Raw genomic sequence first — 15,837 nt, 5'->3', positions numbered from 1 at the left:
TGAGTAGGATTGATTTTGATATGTGTTTGCATGGTGCTTGAACGATTGTTCAATTGCAAACAGAGCGATTTGTGATGAAGTGGTTTTTGTTGGTGAGGCTGGTGACTTGGGAGCGCCCGAGAAGGAAATAGTATGATTGCGTATTCATCGCTCCAGACATCAGATCAGCATTTAACCCAAAGTTGGGAATGCGCTGCTGTCAGCCAAGTTGATGTTGGCACCTGGAGCGTTTCCACCACGGGCACCACGAGGGGCACCACGACCACGTCCTTCACCGCGTCCACGGCCGCGACCTTCACCACGGCCACGTCCACCACGTCCTCCTCTTCCTTCACCACCACGGCCACGGCCAGCGGATGGGGGAGGGTTGAAGTTTTGTTCGATCTCCAAGACTTGCTTTTCTTTGCGTTCACGCTGTCTTTGGACACGTTCCTTTTGGGTTGAGTAGTAATCGTCACCCAATTGTTTGGTTACCTTAGTACCAAGGGCTTTGTCGTCAACCTCAGCGGCTCTGGCTTCCTTGAAAGCACCAATTTGAGCACGTTTAGCAGCTTGTTCGGCCAAATACTCATCAAGAGTCTTGGTGTTGTCCTTTTCCTCTTCTTCAACAACGGCGGGCAATTCCTTTTCAGCTGAACCGTTGGCGGTTGGAGCGGCAGCATCCTTCTTTTCACCTTCACCGGCTTCCTCTTCAGCTGCATCAGCTTTGGCACCATCTTCGGCGTCCAATTCACGTTTTGGGTCATCACCTCCCCAGCCTTGTTCGATCTTCTTGTTAGAATCATCTTTACCAGTGGCAGAGTGTCTGTCAAATTGACGACGTCCACCACGGCTACCGGCACCACCACGACCACGGCCACCACGTTCACCGCCGCGACCACGAGCACCACCACGGCTGCTACGGCCATCACGTTGTTGAGGGGCTTCAGCACCATCGGCGGCATCAGCACGAGGAGCACGAGCACCTTCAGCACCACGGGAAGCACCGTTGCGGTTCAATCCTGGGATTGTACGTTTTGGTGCGGCAGGAGCAGCGGCATCCTTCTTGGCAGCAGGAGCGACTGCGACAGGAGCACTGTCTTCATCACCCAAAGCGGCGAAAGGGTTTCTGCTTGCGACAGACATTGTTGTTGATCAAAGACGACGAATTAAAAAAAGAAAGGATGAATAGATGAACGGTAATTGAAATGCCGTTTCAATCCTTGTCGTCTAGGTCAAAGAGACCGAATGGATTGTTGAGCTCAATAGATTGAAAGAGCTTTTGTCGGCAAACACAAGACACGAAACCTGATCTTGGTTTATGTCTTTGTCGTTGAGGATTTTCAATTGAGAAAAAGAAGGTCGATTCTCAAATTCGATCTTAATCTCCTACAGGTGATGAATGAATGACAATGATCGATTCGACGAGTGAGATGTCGTAATAGACCAAGTTATTCAAATCTATGTCGAGAGAGAGTGTGAGCGTAAAGAAGGAGAGACTTCCAGGGTTTGCACAGTGAGCAGTAGTAATTGAATGACTTCTCGTCGCATTCGTTTCTCGTTTGAGTGAGGAAAAGGCCTGTGCCCGTACAGTGTGTGTGTGTCTGGACAAAAGACACAAAGCTTGCCCGCCTGCCTGTGAGCGTACTCCCTTTTAGTCCCAAACGCGCTCAATGAAGAATTTCATGAAAATGCTTCGGGCACCTTTATAGTCTCTGTGTGCGCAACAATGCGTACTGCACTTTAGCAGTATACATTTACATTTTTCATCCACCTATGCTTCTTCTTACCGCAATGACCGCAGTTGCTAGTGTATATAAAAGCTCAATGACCTCTACTTCTTTACGCGCAATACCATCATCACAATGACTATATGTCTATGAAATCATTCATCTGACAATCTTTGAAATCGATCATACCAAATGTCTTTCTTATCATTTACTGACCGTTGAGGAAAAGATGAAGAGAATTCTTGTAATGATTGGATTAGCCATATGCAACGCATGCTTGAATGAACTGAGCTTAAAGCGCGGCCTGCCTGCCCACGCGATTAAGCCTAGCTTATTAAACGCTAAATTCTCCGCAAAAGCTAAGTCAAGTCTGGCGTCAGTCTAAATTAACGGCATCATGCACATCACACCAACACTTGTCAAAAGAACAACACCAGAACGACAAGGAGGGAGAAAATTCCAAGTATCACACTTGTTTCCTCTCCTTTCATTTGCATCATATCGCTAATGGGATGGTGACGAAGGAGAGAAGAGATGAATGCCAAGTTTGAAATTGCTCAGCATAGGCTGATCAATCATGCTTTGAGTTGTTTGTCGAGGTTTGGAGAGCAATTGAGTATACTGTGTCTACGTCATGGAGAGAAAGAGCATGTGGTAGGTATCTCGACATGAAACAATGAAAGCAAACATTCTTTGCTAACCCGTCAATCTCACCTCCACCCACCAGATGCGTTTATCCAGCATGGCATCTAGTCAATCGGCGTTTTGTGCTTTCATGATCAGAGCAGAGTTTTTCCAAATATATGAAATACAGCAAGGCAGGAGGCGGATTGATCTCCAACTGCCAATCAGGGTGAGGATTTGACCGATCTTCAGTGTGTTTTTGTCAGCAAAAAGGCTTACTCAACCTTTCTCGTTCTCCTACAGAGCGTACAATCAGTTTTGAATCGCTACAACAATAAGCACCTTCAATCGTGTGAGCTGGAAGTCAGTGAAGGAGAACATGAATGCCGTTTAGCAATCCGATTGCATGGGGACAACGGCACTAGCAAGACACACAAGCTTACCTATGAGGTAGCACCATGCCTATTCCCAAAAGATCAAGCAAGCGCAATGAATCACATAGTCGCAAGTCCAAAGACGATTCAAGATCTTTTGGACTTTTTCGCAAACAAGGTGAATGGTGAAATCACTATGACATGCACCGAGAGAGGCTGCAGCTTGAGCAGCAGGGGAGATGAAGTGGCTGATTCGCGTCAACGTAACATACTGCAAACCGAAGTTCATGTGCCAAAAGGATCTTTTCAAACATACGTGATCGGACAAGAAGTTGAGATGACCTTCAGCTTACGCGAATTCCGTGCGCCTGTCGCTTTGGCCGATCATCTACAATGCCCTCTTGAGATGCGTTTTGAGACGGCTGGCTATCCTTTGAATATGCAAGTGAAAGTTCAAGGAATGACTGCACAGGTCTTTTTAGCAACTTCTGAACCTGATTTTCCAAAATTGACAAATACAAATCGATCAGTATCTGCAGATACATCGAGCTATACACATGCTATGCCGTCACTCAATGGACATGTTGGACTGCCCAATGGTCATTCAAATCCAGCCGCACAGTTGCCAGAATCAGACAATAGCATTAATTTGCAGCCTATCTTTACCAGAAGTCAAGATGATTCCAGAGTGGAGCAGAATGAAATACATCAAGAGCAAGACCTATTTCGCCAGTATGATGACGACCAGAGTGCTATGGGCAGTCAAGTACCTCAAGCTACTCCGATGCAAGAAACACCCCTAGAAACGTCTACACTGCCAACCCAGCCTATGGAATCAACACCTCTACCTCCACCAGCAGAGAGTATGCAAATGACGCCATCTCAACCTCAACCTAAGGAGAAGGAAGATGCTCCTCAAGTTGTAGAAGAAGTAGAGAAGGAAATGGGAAAATCAGCAGATACAGGCTTTTCATCATTGTGGCATGAACGAGATACAACGTTTGAGGAGGAAGAAGAAGCCAGAAGAGAAGAAGAAGGAGAAAATGAAGATGACTCGTTGACCCTCAGTGAAAATGAAGAATTCGTTCCTGGCACTCAAGATGGTGGTAGTGCATCAAACAAGCGTCCGCGATACAATCCGCTCTTGTAGAGAGAACCTGTCGCATTCAAGGAAATTAGAAAATATTCTCTGTATCATACTCCACGACAAGCATGTAGATTAGTTGATGTATACCAGATGATTCCCATTGTACATTAACAGAAACAAGAGGTGTTATTTCCGCTTTGAGATACGATGCGCCGTGGGAGGTAGTTGTTTCTCTGATCCCGTTCGCAATAAAGTTTGCTAAAATCCATGATATATTGAATGACTAAAGTGTACAGATGTGAGCAAGAAGGGATGGTAGTGTAGAGGTATGAATAGCTTTCGATCACCTTGATTTGGTTTTCTTGTTGCGCTTGGCATCGATGCTTGCTTGAATACGAGCAAATTCTTCTTCCGAAGGCTCGGTTGTAGGTCCGGCGTCCTGCTCTTCTCTCTTTCCCTTTTTCTTCCCTGATCCGGATCCTTTACTCTTTTTGGCTCCTGCTTCAGCTTCCAATTTTGCGATCAGGTTGTCCATCTGATGTCCCCGGTTCTGATTTCTCTTTGCGATTAAGTTCTGCAATCCAGCAAGATCTCCTTCTTCATCATCTTCCTGTTTACGTTTTTGTGCTTTACCTTTTCCATTTGCACGAGATTTTGCTTTTGCTGCTTCATCTCCGAACAAAGCATCATAAACGCCCATCTCGCGTGCCATTTCCATCGCTTCTGCTTCTTCTGTCTCTTCTTTCTTTTCTGCTTGTTCGATTAGCTTTTTGTCTTTACGTGTCTTGTCCCATTGTTTTGTCCTCTTTATGTCTTCCTCTTTGATTGCTTCTTCAACAACTTTTTCTACTCGTACTCGATCCACTCGTAGAGACATGTAAGGGACGTGATCCACCATTTCGGCCAAATGTCCTTGTGTGGCTTTATATGCTTCCAGAATATCTTCACGTTCATCTTTTGATCCTTGGTACTTTTGTTTAAATTCGTCCAAAGTATCAGCATTCACTTCACCAGTCCACAATTCTTTAAAGTAGGCATTCCAATCCATCGCTTCTTCAAACATACTCTCATCCGTTCTGCCGGTAGAGTCATATCTTGCCTTTCTAGCAGGTGTGGACAATACTGCATATGCATATCCGATCTGTTGAAATTTGGAAGAAGCATCTTGTTTTTCTGTTTCGTTGCCTTTTTGTTTATCTGGATGATATTTCAGTGCTGCTTTTCGATAGGCTTTCTTTATTTCATCTTCTGTTGCTTCTTTGTTTACTCCAAGTGCACCATACAAGTCCACTTTGCCATCTGGAAAGAATTGAAGAGCTGGATCTGCTTCGTCGTTCATGTTGGATTGATGGAGTCAGAATTAGAAGTGTTGCTCTTTCAGCATTAACACGTCCAACTCTCATCTTTACGCCCTCAAGAATAGAACGCGTCTCTTTAGCCCAGCTTACGTGCCTGATTATCCTTTTGGGAAGAACACACGTGTACAAAGTGAAAGTGTCGCCCATCATCGTGGCAGGCCTGTGCATACAACAGACAAACGCCCATTCTCCAGACAAACAAACGTTCATTCAACAGAGAGCTTGTCTTTCTAGTGTTCGTTCATCTTCCTCCTAAACAAAACAATCCGCCATATCGCTCACCATGCTTCACAGTGGTGAATGGTTGGTGAAAAAATATGCCTCTTTGGCACAACCAAAAGCGAATCAAACGTTGGACACAACTTTAATCACTCTTTCTTCTCGTTTACAAGAAGTTTCGGCTTCAAAGGAAAAGCTTGCCGATGGATCTCCTGCAGCACCACCGCTACCACCTCTACCAGATAGACGTGCTGCCGTTCTAACTCTGAAAGGTTTAGCAAGAGATCATCCGGTCGAAGTTGGGAATAAAGCATTAGACGCAATCTTGGAAAGCCTTTGTCGTGATGCAAAAGAAGATGATGAAATCGCAAGAGCAGTCGTGGAAACATGTTTAACATTATGCGAATCCAATACGGCTTCTGCCGGTCAAGGTGCAGGAATTGCAGCTATAAAAGATCACAAATTACCTCCTTATGCTTTTCAACATGTTGACAAATTCCTTGCAACGCCAGGCCCTTTGCATGCTCTCTTGCCGCTTTTGTCACCATCAAGATCTTTCTATACTCGATTCTCATCTTTACAGCTGCTAGGCCTCTTGCTCAGGATACGATCAGAGCGTGTTCAGGAACATGTTCTCACCTCTCCAGGAGGTTGCGGTGCCATCTTAGAATGTTTGAGTGAGGGAAGCGGATCAAGTGCTGAAATTGTACGGAATGAAGCATTGTTGCTTTTGCCTCGATTGGTCGATGCCAATGCGGATATTCAGAAATTGATCGCATTCGAAGGAGCGTTTGAGAAGCTGATTGACGTTGTAGCCTTAGAGGGTCGAATTGAAGGAGGGGTTGTAGTTCAAGATGCTCTCGACGCTCTCGTTGCTCTTCTCAAATACAACGTCTCAAATCAGAACTACTTCCGCGAAACTCTTTCGGTACCGCTATTGGCCCCATTGTTATTCTACCCGCCTCCGCCACCAGCGGATAATCCTCAAGCACAAGCGGAGTATGCCAACCAACTTGAAGCTTTTGCATTCCAACAATGGTACCCACCACTCCCACCTTCGGAAGATGACGATGAAAGAGGCAACAATGGCTTACCCGAGACAGATGAACAAAAGGTTGTCAATGCCGGATTGGTGCTAGAGGTTGCAGGCTTGCTGGTCGAAGGACAGGGAGATAGCAAAAGAATGAATCAAAACGCTCTTTTGTCATGTGGCTTCACGAAATGTTTGATTGAATTGTCCATGTCCAGTACAGCTCCGACTGGCTTGAAATCACAAGCACTTCACGTTCTAGCATCCTTGCTACGCTCAAATCGGTCAAACCAAGATTTGTTGAATACACTTGAAGTATCTCCTATCATCTCCATAGGTGGTCAGAAAGGATCTGTAAATGATTCATCGGTCAACTACACCCGTCTGCCACCTCGACCAGCAATTTTGGAATTGATTGGAGCAGCGGTGAATGGAACGACAAGTACAGGAAATGCATTGGATGCTCTTGCTTTTCGTGCTTCGGCATTGGACTGTTTTGATGCATATGTGAATGACAATCTAGACGCCAGATTGAACATTCTCAAAACCATGGCTGATACAGAAGAATCACAAGACGGTCAACCATCTTCTGGAACAGGTCCCCTTCTTTTGAGAGGACTTGCGCAATTCCCCGAATCATCAAAAGTCGGACAAGGTGCGACATACTTTGATGCGTATAGATATCTGATCAGTGCATTGTTGTTTGCACATTTGGTACGTGGTAGCGACACCGCAAAGGATATGGCTCGTGGGCTGTTATTTGGTGCAGATGGTAAAGTAGTAGACCATATCGATGTTAAAAAGACTACATTAGATGAAGATGATGAACGTAGCACGTTGATACAATTGATCATTGGTAATCTTACCATGGCATTACGAGAACATGGAGAAGCAACAAGACGGGAACGTGGAGCGGGAGTTTCGGCATCAAAGAGTCAAATTCACGGACAGTCTGGCAGCCCGACCGACTGGGCAAGGATACAGATTGGATACCTGATCGTATTGATTACCTGGATCTGGGAATCGCCAGCTGCTGTGGCTGAGTTATTGAAAGAGAGCTCGAATTTGCAAATCTTGATTCAACCAGTCAACCAAGGCGGAAATATGATTGATCCAATCGTTTCCGGTCTTTGTGCAGTGGCTTTGGGAATCGCTTATGAGTATGCCCCTACAGGAGATGGAAAGGAAGATGAAGGCTCCGTTACACGCAAGAGTATGCATCCTATCTTACATTCACGCATCGGACCTGATCAATTTGCCGCAAGGTTGAATAGATTACGTGACGATGGTCGTTTCAAGAATACCAGTCCGGATGTTTTGGATAATTTGGGCAGACAGAATATCGTCAATGCGATTGGGCCTGGCGCTCCTGCTGCTCAAGCGGAGGAAGAGGAGGGCTTATGGTTCGATTGGGCATTTGTTGATTTTATCAAGACGAATTATGTGTTGATTCAAAAATCCATTTTGGTCGATCCAAGTTCTTCTTCTGCTAATCAAGCTTCGCAAAGTACAGAATTGTTAGATGCCAAACGTCAATTAGAACAATTGCAAGAGCAACAAGCTAAATTGGCACGGGAAAGCGAACATCTATCACAGAAATTGAAAGAGGCTGAACAGCTTTTGGTTACAGAACGAGAATCGTCATCCAAACAGGTCCAATCGATACAAGCGCAAAATGAGAAATTGCAGGCTGATTTCAAATTACTCAAAGATTCAACAGCCTTGAGTGACGAGAAACGTGCAACGGAGACGAGTGCCTCTACCACCCAGCTCACCACTTTGCAAGAGCAGGTAAGCAAGTTAGAAGAATCCAATACCAAGGAGACACAACAGCGAAACGAGCTGGAAAATAAGCTGAAGCTGATTCAACAAGAAAAGGACGGGATGGCAAAACGATTGCAAGATGCATTGAAGTCATCCGAAGAAGCAGAAGCGAAGATCAAAGCTGCACAAGCAGAAGCAGAGACAGCAAAAGCCGAAGTTGAAAAAGCCAAAGAAGAAGCAGCAAAAGTAGCCAATGGATCTGCTGCAAAAGCCACAGCAGCTGCAGCGCCAAATGGAGAAAATGAAGATGGCGAAAAGAGTAAAGAAGAATTAGAGAAAGAATTGGAAGATCTTTTGATCCTTTTGGATGAATTGAGTACGAAACGCAAGAATGATAAAAAGCGTATGCGACAAAAAGGAATGGACGTCAGTGAAGATGAAGAAGATGACGATGACGATGATGAAGATACTGATGATGTTGATTAGATAGAGCATGTAATGAAACTTGCTTAATTTATTCACTCACTCTTGTAATCAATACAACCGGTAGTTAGCTGTGATAAGAATGCATTGAATTAAAAGTACATGATTGATATACATATGTTTCGTGATTATCGTAAATTTCGTTGAGGCTTTTGGAGGGAGGTGGCTTTGTCGGACGTGGACCCTTTGGAGTTCGTAATGGGTTTTGAGCCAGTATGCTTAGACATGATGGACTGCTTTTGGCGAGCTTGACGAGCGGCTTTGAATAAAGAGTGGGATTCCTTGGAGAGAGAGGATGTTTCTGAAGATTGTTGTGTTGTGCTATCCGATTGCGTGGGTTGTGACTCTATTACCTCTTCATTACATGGTGTACTACGTGCTTGGATCTCTGCATCTGTCAATTCGCATAGTACTCTCCGTTTCCGTGCCTGAACTTGGCTCTTGGTAGGTTTTAGTCGCTCAACGTCATCTTGAGAAGTCGGCTTTACGTGACTAGATGATGAATATATTTGATTTGCATGCATAGCATTTTCCTTGTGAGTATCATCGATGATTGTAGGATTACTGTTGACCATGACTGTATCAGCACATCAGCATCTCAAGTCTTTTTTCAGACTCGATTGGATGCTGACAGGCAAGCAGATGATAATCAAGAAGTGAGAGTGTGAGAATATGCAGCACGTTCTTCTACGCGTGATTATCGTTAAAGCGGCCTGAACTTCGAAACGCGTGCAGTCCTCTAGCATAGCATATAAACACGGGTAATCTTTCCTTCCGTCATGCCAATGATCAAGCCCCTTTTTTGGCAGATTTCACATCGGTCACATTCATTTGTTTGCATGCATATACATGACGCCGGTTAACGCCCACATAAAGGCTGATTGCCTTTTTGAGAAGGAAAAGATAGCAGCAGGTACTCGAGCTGTGATCGGAAAGGATATTATACTGGAAGCAATGTATGTATCTTTTCTGTACTGTAGATCATCGAAAGCATGAACGTATGCGTGTTGTGCAGATTATGTTCTACATTCTCTTCTATCACAATTATCGTCGGAAGCGAATTCGATCATAGGGATGGAATGCTTACGATATAGGAAGGATTGCAATTATCGTCCAATCTTTGTTGTAAACATTGGCCCTTTAGGTTACCTGAACGCGTTCCTCTTTTTGTTTGTGCCGCTAATTCATTTATCGAACACACACAATTAATCTTATGCAAACGAATACTTGTTCTCTGCGTGGAAGGCGGTGTAGGGGAAAAAGTGTTGGAGTGGAGATTGGCACTATGATTTGATTTGTTTGTAGTTTTACACAAGCATAGGGCTATTTTACCCTTTTTTCCCATACTCACACACACTTGGCATCCCTTCATCAACGCAACGGGCAAAATAATCATGCAAACACTAATGCAAGCCGTTAGCATTGATTAAAAAGATAGTGTTTCGGTATACAAAAGCTCTGTTCCCGCTTTGACTGTTATTGCGGAGTTGTGTTTTTTGAGAAAAGGGCCGAATATCTGTGGAAATTTTAGTTTTGAGAAAGTCTATTTCATTTAAAGGGCAATCACTGCCTCCATCTTACATTTAATCATCTTGTCTCCGGAGAACCGGGTCATGCCAATCGCCACCACTTCACACTTTTTCGAGTTTCATCTTCTTTTATGCATCCCCATCATCCCGAGGGCGCAATAATTCGGCGACTTGCCTGATCGGATAGAATCAGGTACGTGAGGTGATATAACGCGTCCATTGGTATCATCAATCCGAAGATCGTGTCTGTCCAGAAAAGAAGGTGTCTAGGTGTCACTCTATGATATCAAAAGCATTCATTAACCTCCCAAAAGACTTCCTTCACACTCACCATCACGATAGAAACTTGATGATGGCGATGAAATCATAATATCTACTCAATCAAAATTAAATCCTTCCTGTACGTCCATTCCATCAAGATGGCAATCCAAGGTACAGGTACATCAAAGGAAGGGCAAACTCACAATTCATCAGCACTGCTGAATCGATCATTGGCTGCTGATACACCTTCTCGTCATTCAACAGACGGATCTAGCAATCAGCATGCCACTTCAAGTGGCGGAGGTGGAAATAGTGGCAGCAGCAGCAATATGCAACATCAACAAGACAGTCTAGGACATACGCAAGGATCAAATCAATCACCTGGTACATTTGGACGTCATGCAAGTCGAAATGGAAGCATACATTCGCAATCCAATGAAAATTTACCCAGTCCAATCTTAGATGGATCAGCTTACCGTAGGGATACGGACAGTGCTACACCGATTGCTGGCATGTACAACAATCCTACTGTACTCCCCTCCGCTCTCAAAGGAAAACAAAGAGCAAAAGATGATTCAAATAACAGTCGAACATCTATCGATAGCTCCAGACGATCATCCGTGCGCTGGTCAGGAGAATTACCGAGATTGGATGAAGATATGGACGATGATATGTTTACTAATGCAATACAAAATAAATTTCAAACTCCTCTTTCACCACGCATTCAAGCCGCCGTTCCAATTGCCATTTCAGCCGATCAGGAACGCAAAAGGAGAAGTTTTGAATTATCTCCACGTTTTCAAGCGCAAGATAGGATTGCGAAACAATCCAATCCTTCGCTTGGACAACTTCGCGATCTGTCACCTGATTCAGAATTGGCAACAGGTGGCAGAAGCAAAGGATATCGTAGAATTGAACGAGAAGTTGAATCTCAGCAAGAGAGACTTCGTTTAGAAGGAGGCGGGACGTTGAGCCCTGTCAGCTCGAGTGCATCTCCACCTCTGTTTGCTTTGGGTGAGGGAAGAATGCAGGCTGAATCAAGTAATGCTCAAGCTAAACGTGCAAAACGTGTCTCATTGGGTCAAGTATCCATCGATGGTGTCCCGGTGGCCATTGGCTCACCGATTTTTGGACGTGGAAATAGTCCGACAAGACATTTTCGAACAGACAGTAAAGACCCAAAACTTTCACCTGTCCACAGTCGATCCAAGAAACGCTCTTCGTACGGTCATAGACGATTAGCACTGAGCGAATCTTCTCGCACAGGAAGCAAAGAAAGAAAAAGGGTTCGTAAGCGAACGAGTAGTGACCCTATTGTGAAAGCAGACGATCCCGATTTCATGTCTGATCGAAGACGCAGTGAAGAAGGTGGTAGGATATTTCGTAGTTTATTAGAAGGAGGTCGAGCACGCAAGCGATCTGAAACTGAAGGGATTACGGCTATTTCGCAAACCACTCTCTCACCTTCGACAGCTGTCGGGCAAAAGAAAGCCTTTTCGGAAGAATATCTTGGACCATTTCCTTCACAATCTTCTACCCGCTTGCCAATCGGCACAAGTGCTGAAAGCAGGATGGCACTTGCAAGAAATTCTTCTAGTATGATGCGGTGGGATTCAGCTCATGCGACTGCTCTTTCGCTGCGTCAAGGTGATCATTATGGTTATGATTCTCGTCAGAACGATTACATAGGGGGTCGTATCTCTACCACTTCGACATTGATGCATAATCGTTCCTTGGCACGTTATCATCTGGGTGCTTTGATTTCGCTGCGTTGTCGTATTCCACATCATTCATCCAAATCACTCGAACCACTTCAATTTCGATCTATCGTTGCTCGGATACACCATTCTTTGCTTATGTTTCAAATTTATCTGCACGTTCCTGCAACAATCTTTTTCGACTACAATGCACTGTATACATTGGTACAAGTTGCTCTTTATCCCGATACAGACGATCAAAGTGCAGCATGGTGGATCGCTTCCGGAATCTATGCAGGTTGCTTTGCGATTTGGTTGATAGGTGTTTTGGTAATTTGGGAGATCGTTATTCAATTTAAACGGAGATGGATTAACGATCGACCTTTTGCATTGCCGATTTACCTTTCTTCTCATGCTTTCAACCTAAGCTCAGTGAGATCGTTTTCACTTTACTCGTTGTTGTATCGGACAAGACTTCAAGCCTCTAAAAGGGATTTCTTGATTGAAACATGTTGGTTCTTCAGTCAGAATTGGCCAACTGTTTTAACAATCTTACCACGTGGAATTATTTTGACAATCTTGCTGGTGATTTACAATCCCACGTCTAACGGCAATCGGATCCCACTTAATGGTCAAATGCGTGACCCAGTCTATTTCAATTCTTCCTCTGGATTATTAACCAACTTTTCGTACGTTATCCTCCTTATCAACACAATTTGGATTGCCTGGAGAATTTTGCTCTTATTAACAGCATGGATCGGATTATTGTTCGCCGTAGGACCCCGAAGCTTGATCAGTCGAGAAAGATCAGCATACAAAGATGAAGGAGCAGAAATTTCATTGACCGATCTTCGTTTGAGTACTTCCACTCGACCATTGCTGAATGCTAGCAGAGCTTCAAATATCAGGGGTAATGAATCGAGACAAGAAACCCATCATCCAGCGCAATACCGCAATGAAGAGCCTGTTCAAGCAAATGATGAGATGCAGCAAGTGTCAACAATTGTTACTCGTCCAACTCTGGGATCTGTCGAAATTCCAAGAAGAAGTCATAGCCTCGTTCGTGGGGCTCAAAGACCAATCCAGACGAGCCAGGCTACTGAAGAACATGTCCAGAGCAATAAAGAACCCAGGCCTGACACATTCTCCGGGCGAAAGACGATCTTACCACCTTGGGCATGGCGAGCTCGAGCTGAAGAACGGTTGAGCGCATTGATTCTTGAGTGTCGATTGGACGATGAAATTGTGACACCTGAAGAAGAGATAAATGCCTGGGGAGATCCATTACCGGGACATGCAGGTCAAGGCAGAGCAAAAGAGCAAGAATTGGCAGCTTATGGGCCTCAGAATGTGTACGAATCAAAGATGGCAGAAGTTCCGATACTCTTTTTACCGGAAGATGATGCGAATGCAATTGCAGAGAATCAGGCGGTAAAGAATTCGCCAACACATTTGTCTACTCTGGAAGGAACGTATGCGTCTACATCAGATCGACTGCTTACGACTAACAACCTTCCGCAACCCGGTTTGGGACAGGTACACGCAGACAAGAGCGTCTCTTCCGTTGATATTGGCCGTTCGGATGCTTACCCGTTCCCTTGCCAGAATGAAGAACAGTCGTCACAACCTACCATCAGGAATCCGAGCAAGGCTTCAGATCTGCCTATCATCGTGCCAACCGCAGTACCGGTTGAACGCACACATTCTCCATCTGCATCACTCTCTTCGAATGCTCAAAACGTTGCCTCTGACGGTAAAAGACTGTCCAATACAAACCCATACATTTCTGGTCAAGCGTCCAAATCATCGAAAAGATCTTTGACCGGCAAAGCTGGCGTACATTCTAGCTCAAACAGTACTTCTTCGTTAGGTGAATCGATCCGTACCGCTTTGGGAAGGCGGTCAACCGAGACTACGAATGGTACAGAGAATGGTGGAAGAAATGAAGCTTTGAGATCGCAGACGAATCTACAAACAAGTCCCAAGATGGCAGGAGCAGCAACTTCTTGGTGGAAAGGCCTCTTCGGCGGAGTAAGCAGTAGTGCACCGGAGGTCAGCGATGCGAATGTATTAGCTGCAGCAAATGCTCAACCAGATGATCAACTTGTTGAAGAGACAGATGACGCTGTTGTATATCCACGCACCTCTTCCCCTCTCAGTGGAATTAGAACGGCCGGACAAGAAAATCATGATGAAGATGTTTCACGTTCTGTCGAAACGTCAAATGCTACATCCAATGTCGAAGATAGCGGCGAGATAGCAAGTGAGCGCATAGCCAATGCACAACGCAGTCGGACAAATGATGAAGATGCAGCAAGCTTGCGATCAACATCTACGGATGATTCTGAAGAACGCAGGATCTGGTCACAATTCCCCGAACAAAGTAGAAGACATCCTCCTGGATTGATCGCTTTGGAATTGGAGCAACGTAAATTAGCTGCTGATAAGAGATTACGAAGTTCGACTAACGTGTCGCAAAGTGGGTCGCAAAGTACCATTGTTGCACCCGTAACTTCAACATCCAATGCAACAGACAGTGTTGCTATTCTTCCCGCTCAAGATACCGAACATCCCGATTCTTCATTTGAAGGTGACTCATCTTTTGGAAGTGCAACGCATATGTTACCATCAACGCAACTGGAAGCTCTAGGACCGATTCAAGAAGAGAGCTGGAGCAACAGTCATGAAGCAATCACTGATGAAGAGATGGAATTGATGCATTCCGAACAAAATTCCGCTCTTCGAAGGTGATGATGCACACTCTTTATACATTATATACCAAATACCTCATTCATTAATACCCTTTTTGCTCTCTCTCTATCTTTTTCGTCTTTGCAAGGAATCGTAGTTTTAGTGTATATCATAATGCTATATTGTTATTGCCAAGATTTACACTTTCTTTAAAGCTTCGGAACACTGTCATTGGCGAATGGACCACGGTATGGTTCTCCTAAGAATGCCGCAATTTGCTCCGTGCGGTCAGAGCCAAAGAATTTGGCAGTCTTTCCGTCAGATTTGCGGGTGACCACGATCCATCTGCGACAAGGAAAAGAGAGGAGGGTGGGTCAGGATATATTTAAACATGTCGTATTAGTCGCAACACTTACGGAGCACCAAAAGCGCCACCTTCTGTAACCAACTTTCTTGATAAATCGGCAAGAGCGCCCTTTTCTTGTTTATCGTATGCACGTTCGACGAGTGATTTGATCTTTTGATCATCATTGAAGATTGGCTTGATGACCTTACCCAGTGTCTCAGGTTTTTCTACCTCGTCATTTCTTGTCCAAACGGCTTCATAAAGTGCATCAATTGAATCATCCAGTTTTTCCGGATGATTGATTTGAATTAAACGTAAGAGCGATTGAGCAAAGAAGGTATTAACAGGAAACACTGGTGGCCTATTAAGCGTAACACCGTAAAACTTTGATGCTCTACTCATATCTTCATCCATCCAAATACCTTTATTTTGTACACTGATTGGAGGACGATTTTCGGCTTGTTTCATAACATATCCTAAATTTACCGGTTCAAAGATTAAATCCAAATTCCATGGCTTTTGATACCTTCGTAAAGCCACAACTGCAACTCTACTCCAAGGGCTTACAACGTCAAAGTAAACTACGATCTTATGTCTTGCAGCCATCTTGATATATAAATGCAATGAAGGTGATGGTGTGAAGGAGGGAAACCGGTTAAATGCGT

General features: G+C 44.5%; 8 protein-coding genes across 8 annotated transcripts; 3 read left to right on the top strand and 5 right to left on the bottom strand.

Moving 5' to 3' along the window:
• Positions 1-17: 17 nt before the first annotated feature.
• On the bottom strand, positions 18-1,277 carry FA14DRAFT_9700 (uncharacterized protein). Its single transcript, XM_025503136.1, has one exon. The coding sequence runs from the start codon at positions 1,123-1,125 to the stop codon at positions 172-174; it is 954 nt and encodes a 317-aa protein (XP_025357380.1). The 5' UTR covers positions 1,126-1,277; the 3' UTR covers positions 18-171.
• An 837-nt stretch (positions 1,278-2,114) lies between these two features.
• Positions 2,115-3,997, top strand: FA14DRAFT_9688 (uncharacterized protein). The gene is made up of 3 exons (XM_025503135.1): positions 2,115-2,363; positions 2,437-2,562; positions 2,637-3,997. Exons 1-3 carry the CDS (start codon positions 2,244-2,246, stop codon positions 3,855-3,857), a joined length of 1,467 nt encoding a protein of 488 aa, XP_025357379.1. The 5' UTR covers positions 2,115-2,243; the 3' UTR covers positions 3,858-3,997.
• Positions 3,998-4,137: 140 nt separating this feature from the next.
• On the bottom strand, positions 4,138-5,142 carry FA14DRAFT_141089 (DnaJ-domain-containing protein; the record flags this gene model as incomplete). Its single annotated transcript, XM_025497119.1, has 2 exons — positions 4,281-5,142; positions 4,138-4,238 (listed from the first exon to the last, which is right to left on the bottom strand). The coding sequence occupies exons 1-2, from the start codon at positions 5,131-5,133 to the stop codon at positions 4,138-4,140; spliced, it is 954 nt and encodes a 317-aa protein (XP_025357378.1). The 5' UTR covers positions 5,134-5,142.
• Positions 5,143-5,351: 209 nt separating this feature from the next.
• On the top strand, positions 5,352-8,747 carry FA14DRAFT_159287 (uncharacterized protein; the record flags this gene model as incomplete). The annotated part of the gene is made up of 1 exon (XM_025498140.1): positions 5,352-8,747. A coding segment is annotated over exon 1 (3,212 nt), but the record flags the coding sequence as incomplete, so codon positions are not given.
• Positions 8,748-8,776: 29 nt separating this feature from the next.
• Positions 8,777-9,223, bottom strand: FA14DRAFT_152486 (uncharacterized protein; the record flags this gene model as incomplete). Its single annotated transcript, XM_025497535.1, has 1 exon — positions 8,777-9,223. One exon carries the CDS (start codon positions 9,221-9,223, stop codon positions 8,777-8,779), a length of 447 nt encoding a protein of 148 aa, XP_025357376.1.
• Positions 9,224-9,679: 456 nt separating this feature from the next.
• Positions 9,680-10,191, bottom strand: FA14DRAFT_9671 (uncharacterized protein). The gene has a single exon (XM_025503134.1). It carries the CDS (start codon positions 10,069-10,071, stop codon positions 9,715-9,717), a length of 357 nt encoding a protein of 118 aa, XP_025357375.1. The 5' UTR covers positions 10,072-10,191; the 3' UTR covers positions 9,680-9,714.
• A 61-nt stretch (positions 10,192-10,252) lies between these two features.
• On the top strand, positions 10,253-15,062 carry FA14DRAFT_9662 (uncharacterized protein). The gene is made up of 2 exons (XM_025503133.1): positions 10,253-10,370; positions 10,520-15,062. The coding sequence occupies exon 2, from the start codon at positions 10,597-10,599 to the stop codon at positions 14,884-14,886; it is 4,290 nt and encodes a 1,429-aa protein (XP_025357374.1). The 5' UTR covers positions 10,253-10,370; positions 10,520-10,596; the 3' UTR covers positions 14,887-15,062.
• FA14DRAFT_187207 (thioredoxin-like protein) lies at positions 14,861-15,820 on the bottom strand. The gene is made up of 2 exons (XM_025501580.1): positions 15,243-15,820; positions 14,861-15,171 (listed from the first exon to the last, which is right to left on the bottom strand). Exons 1-2 carry the CDS (start codon positions 15,776-15,778, stop codon positions 15,036-15,038), a joined length of 672 nt encoding a protein of 223 aa, XP_025357373.1. The 5' UTR covers positions 15,779-15,820; the 3' UTR covers positions 14,861-15,035.
• Between the last annotated feature and the right edge of the window lie 17 nt (positions 15,821-15,837).

This window comes from Meira miltonrushii (assembly GCF_003144205.1).
Source record: "Meira miltonrushii strain MCA 3882 unplaced genomic scaffold FA14scaffold_1, whole genome shotgun sequence".
NCBI classification, from domain to species: Eukaryota; Fungi; Basidiomycota; class Exobasidiomycetes; order Exobasidiales; family Brachybasidiaceae; genus Meira; species Meira miltonrushii.
Note: the sequence above shows the minus strand (reverse complement) of the source record. Positions and strands in the feature narration are given on the sequence as shown.

What these genes read in the sequence shown, in the direction of transcription:
- FA14DRAFT_9700 (XM_025503136.1), bottom strand. Translation starts at nt 1,125, where the DNA reads ATGTCTGTCGCAAGCAGAAACCCTTTCGCCGCTTTGGGTGATGAAGAC.
- FA14DRAFT_9688 (XM_025503135.1), top strand. Translation starts at nt 2,244, where the DNA reads ATGAATGCCAAGTTTGAAATTGCTCAGCATAGGCTGATCAATCATGCT. An exon ending in ATGGAGAGAAAGAGCATGTG is followed by an intron (nt 2,364 to 2,436) that starts GTAGGTATCTCG and finishes TCCACCCACCAG; the next exon opens with ATGCGTTTATCCAGCATGGC. An exon ending in ATCTCCAACTGCCAATCAGG is followed by an intron (nt 2,563 to 2,636) that starts GTGAGGATTTGA and finishes GTTCTCCTACAG; the next exon opens with AGCGTACAATCAGTTTTGAA.
- FA14DRAFT_9671 (XM_025503134.1), bottom strand. Translation starts at nt 10,071, where the DNA reads ATGCTAACGGCTTGCATTAGTGTTTGCATGATTATTTTGCCCGTTGCG.
- FA14DRAFT_9662 (XM_025503133.1), top strand. Translation starts at nt 10,597, where the DNA reads ATGGCAATCCAAGGTACAGGTACATCAAAGGAAGGGCAAACTCACAAT.
- FA14DRAFT_187207 (XM_025501580.1), bottom strand. Translation starts at nt 15,778, where the DNA reads ATGGCTGCAAGACATAAGATCGTAGTTTACTTTGACGTTGTAAGCCCT. An exon ending in GGTGGCGCTTTTGGTGCTCC is followed by an intron (nt 15,172 to 15,242) that starts GTAAGTGTTGCG and finishes TCCTTGTCGCAG; the next exon opens with ATGGATCGTGGTCACCCGCA.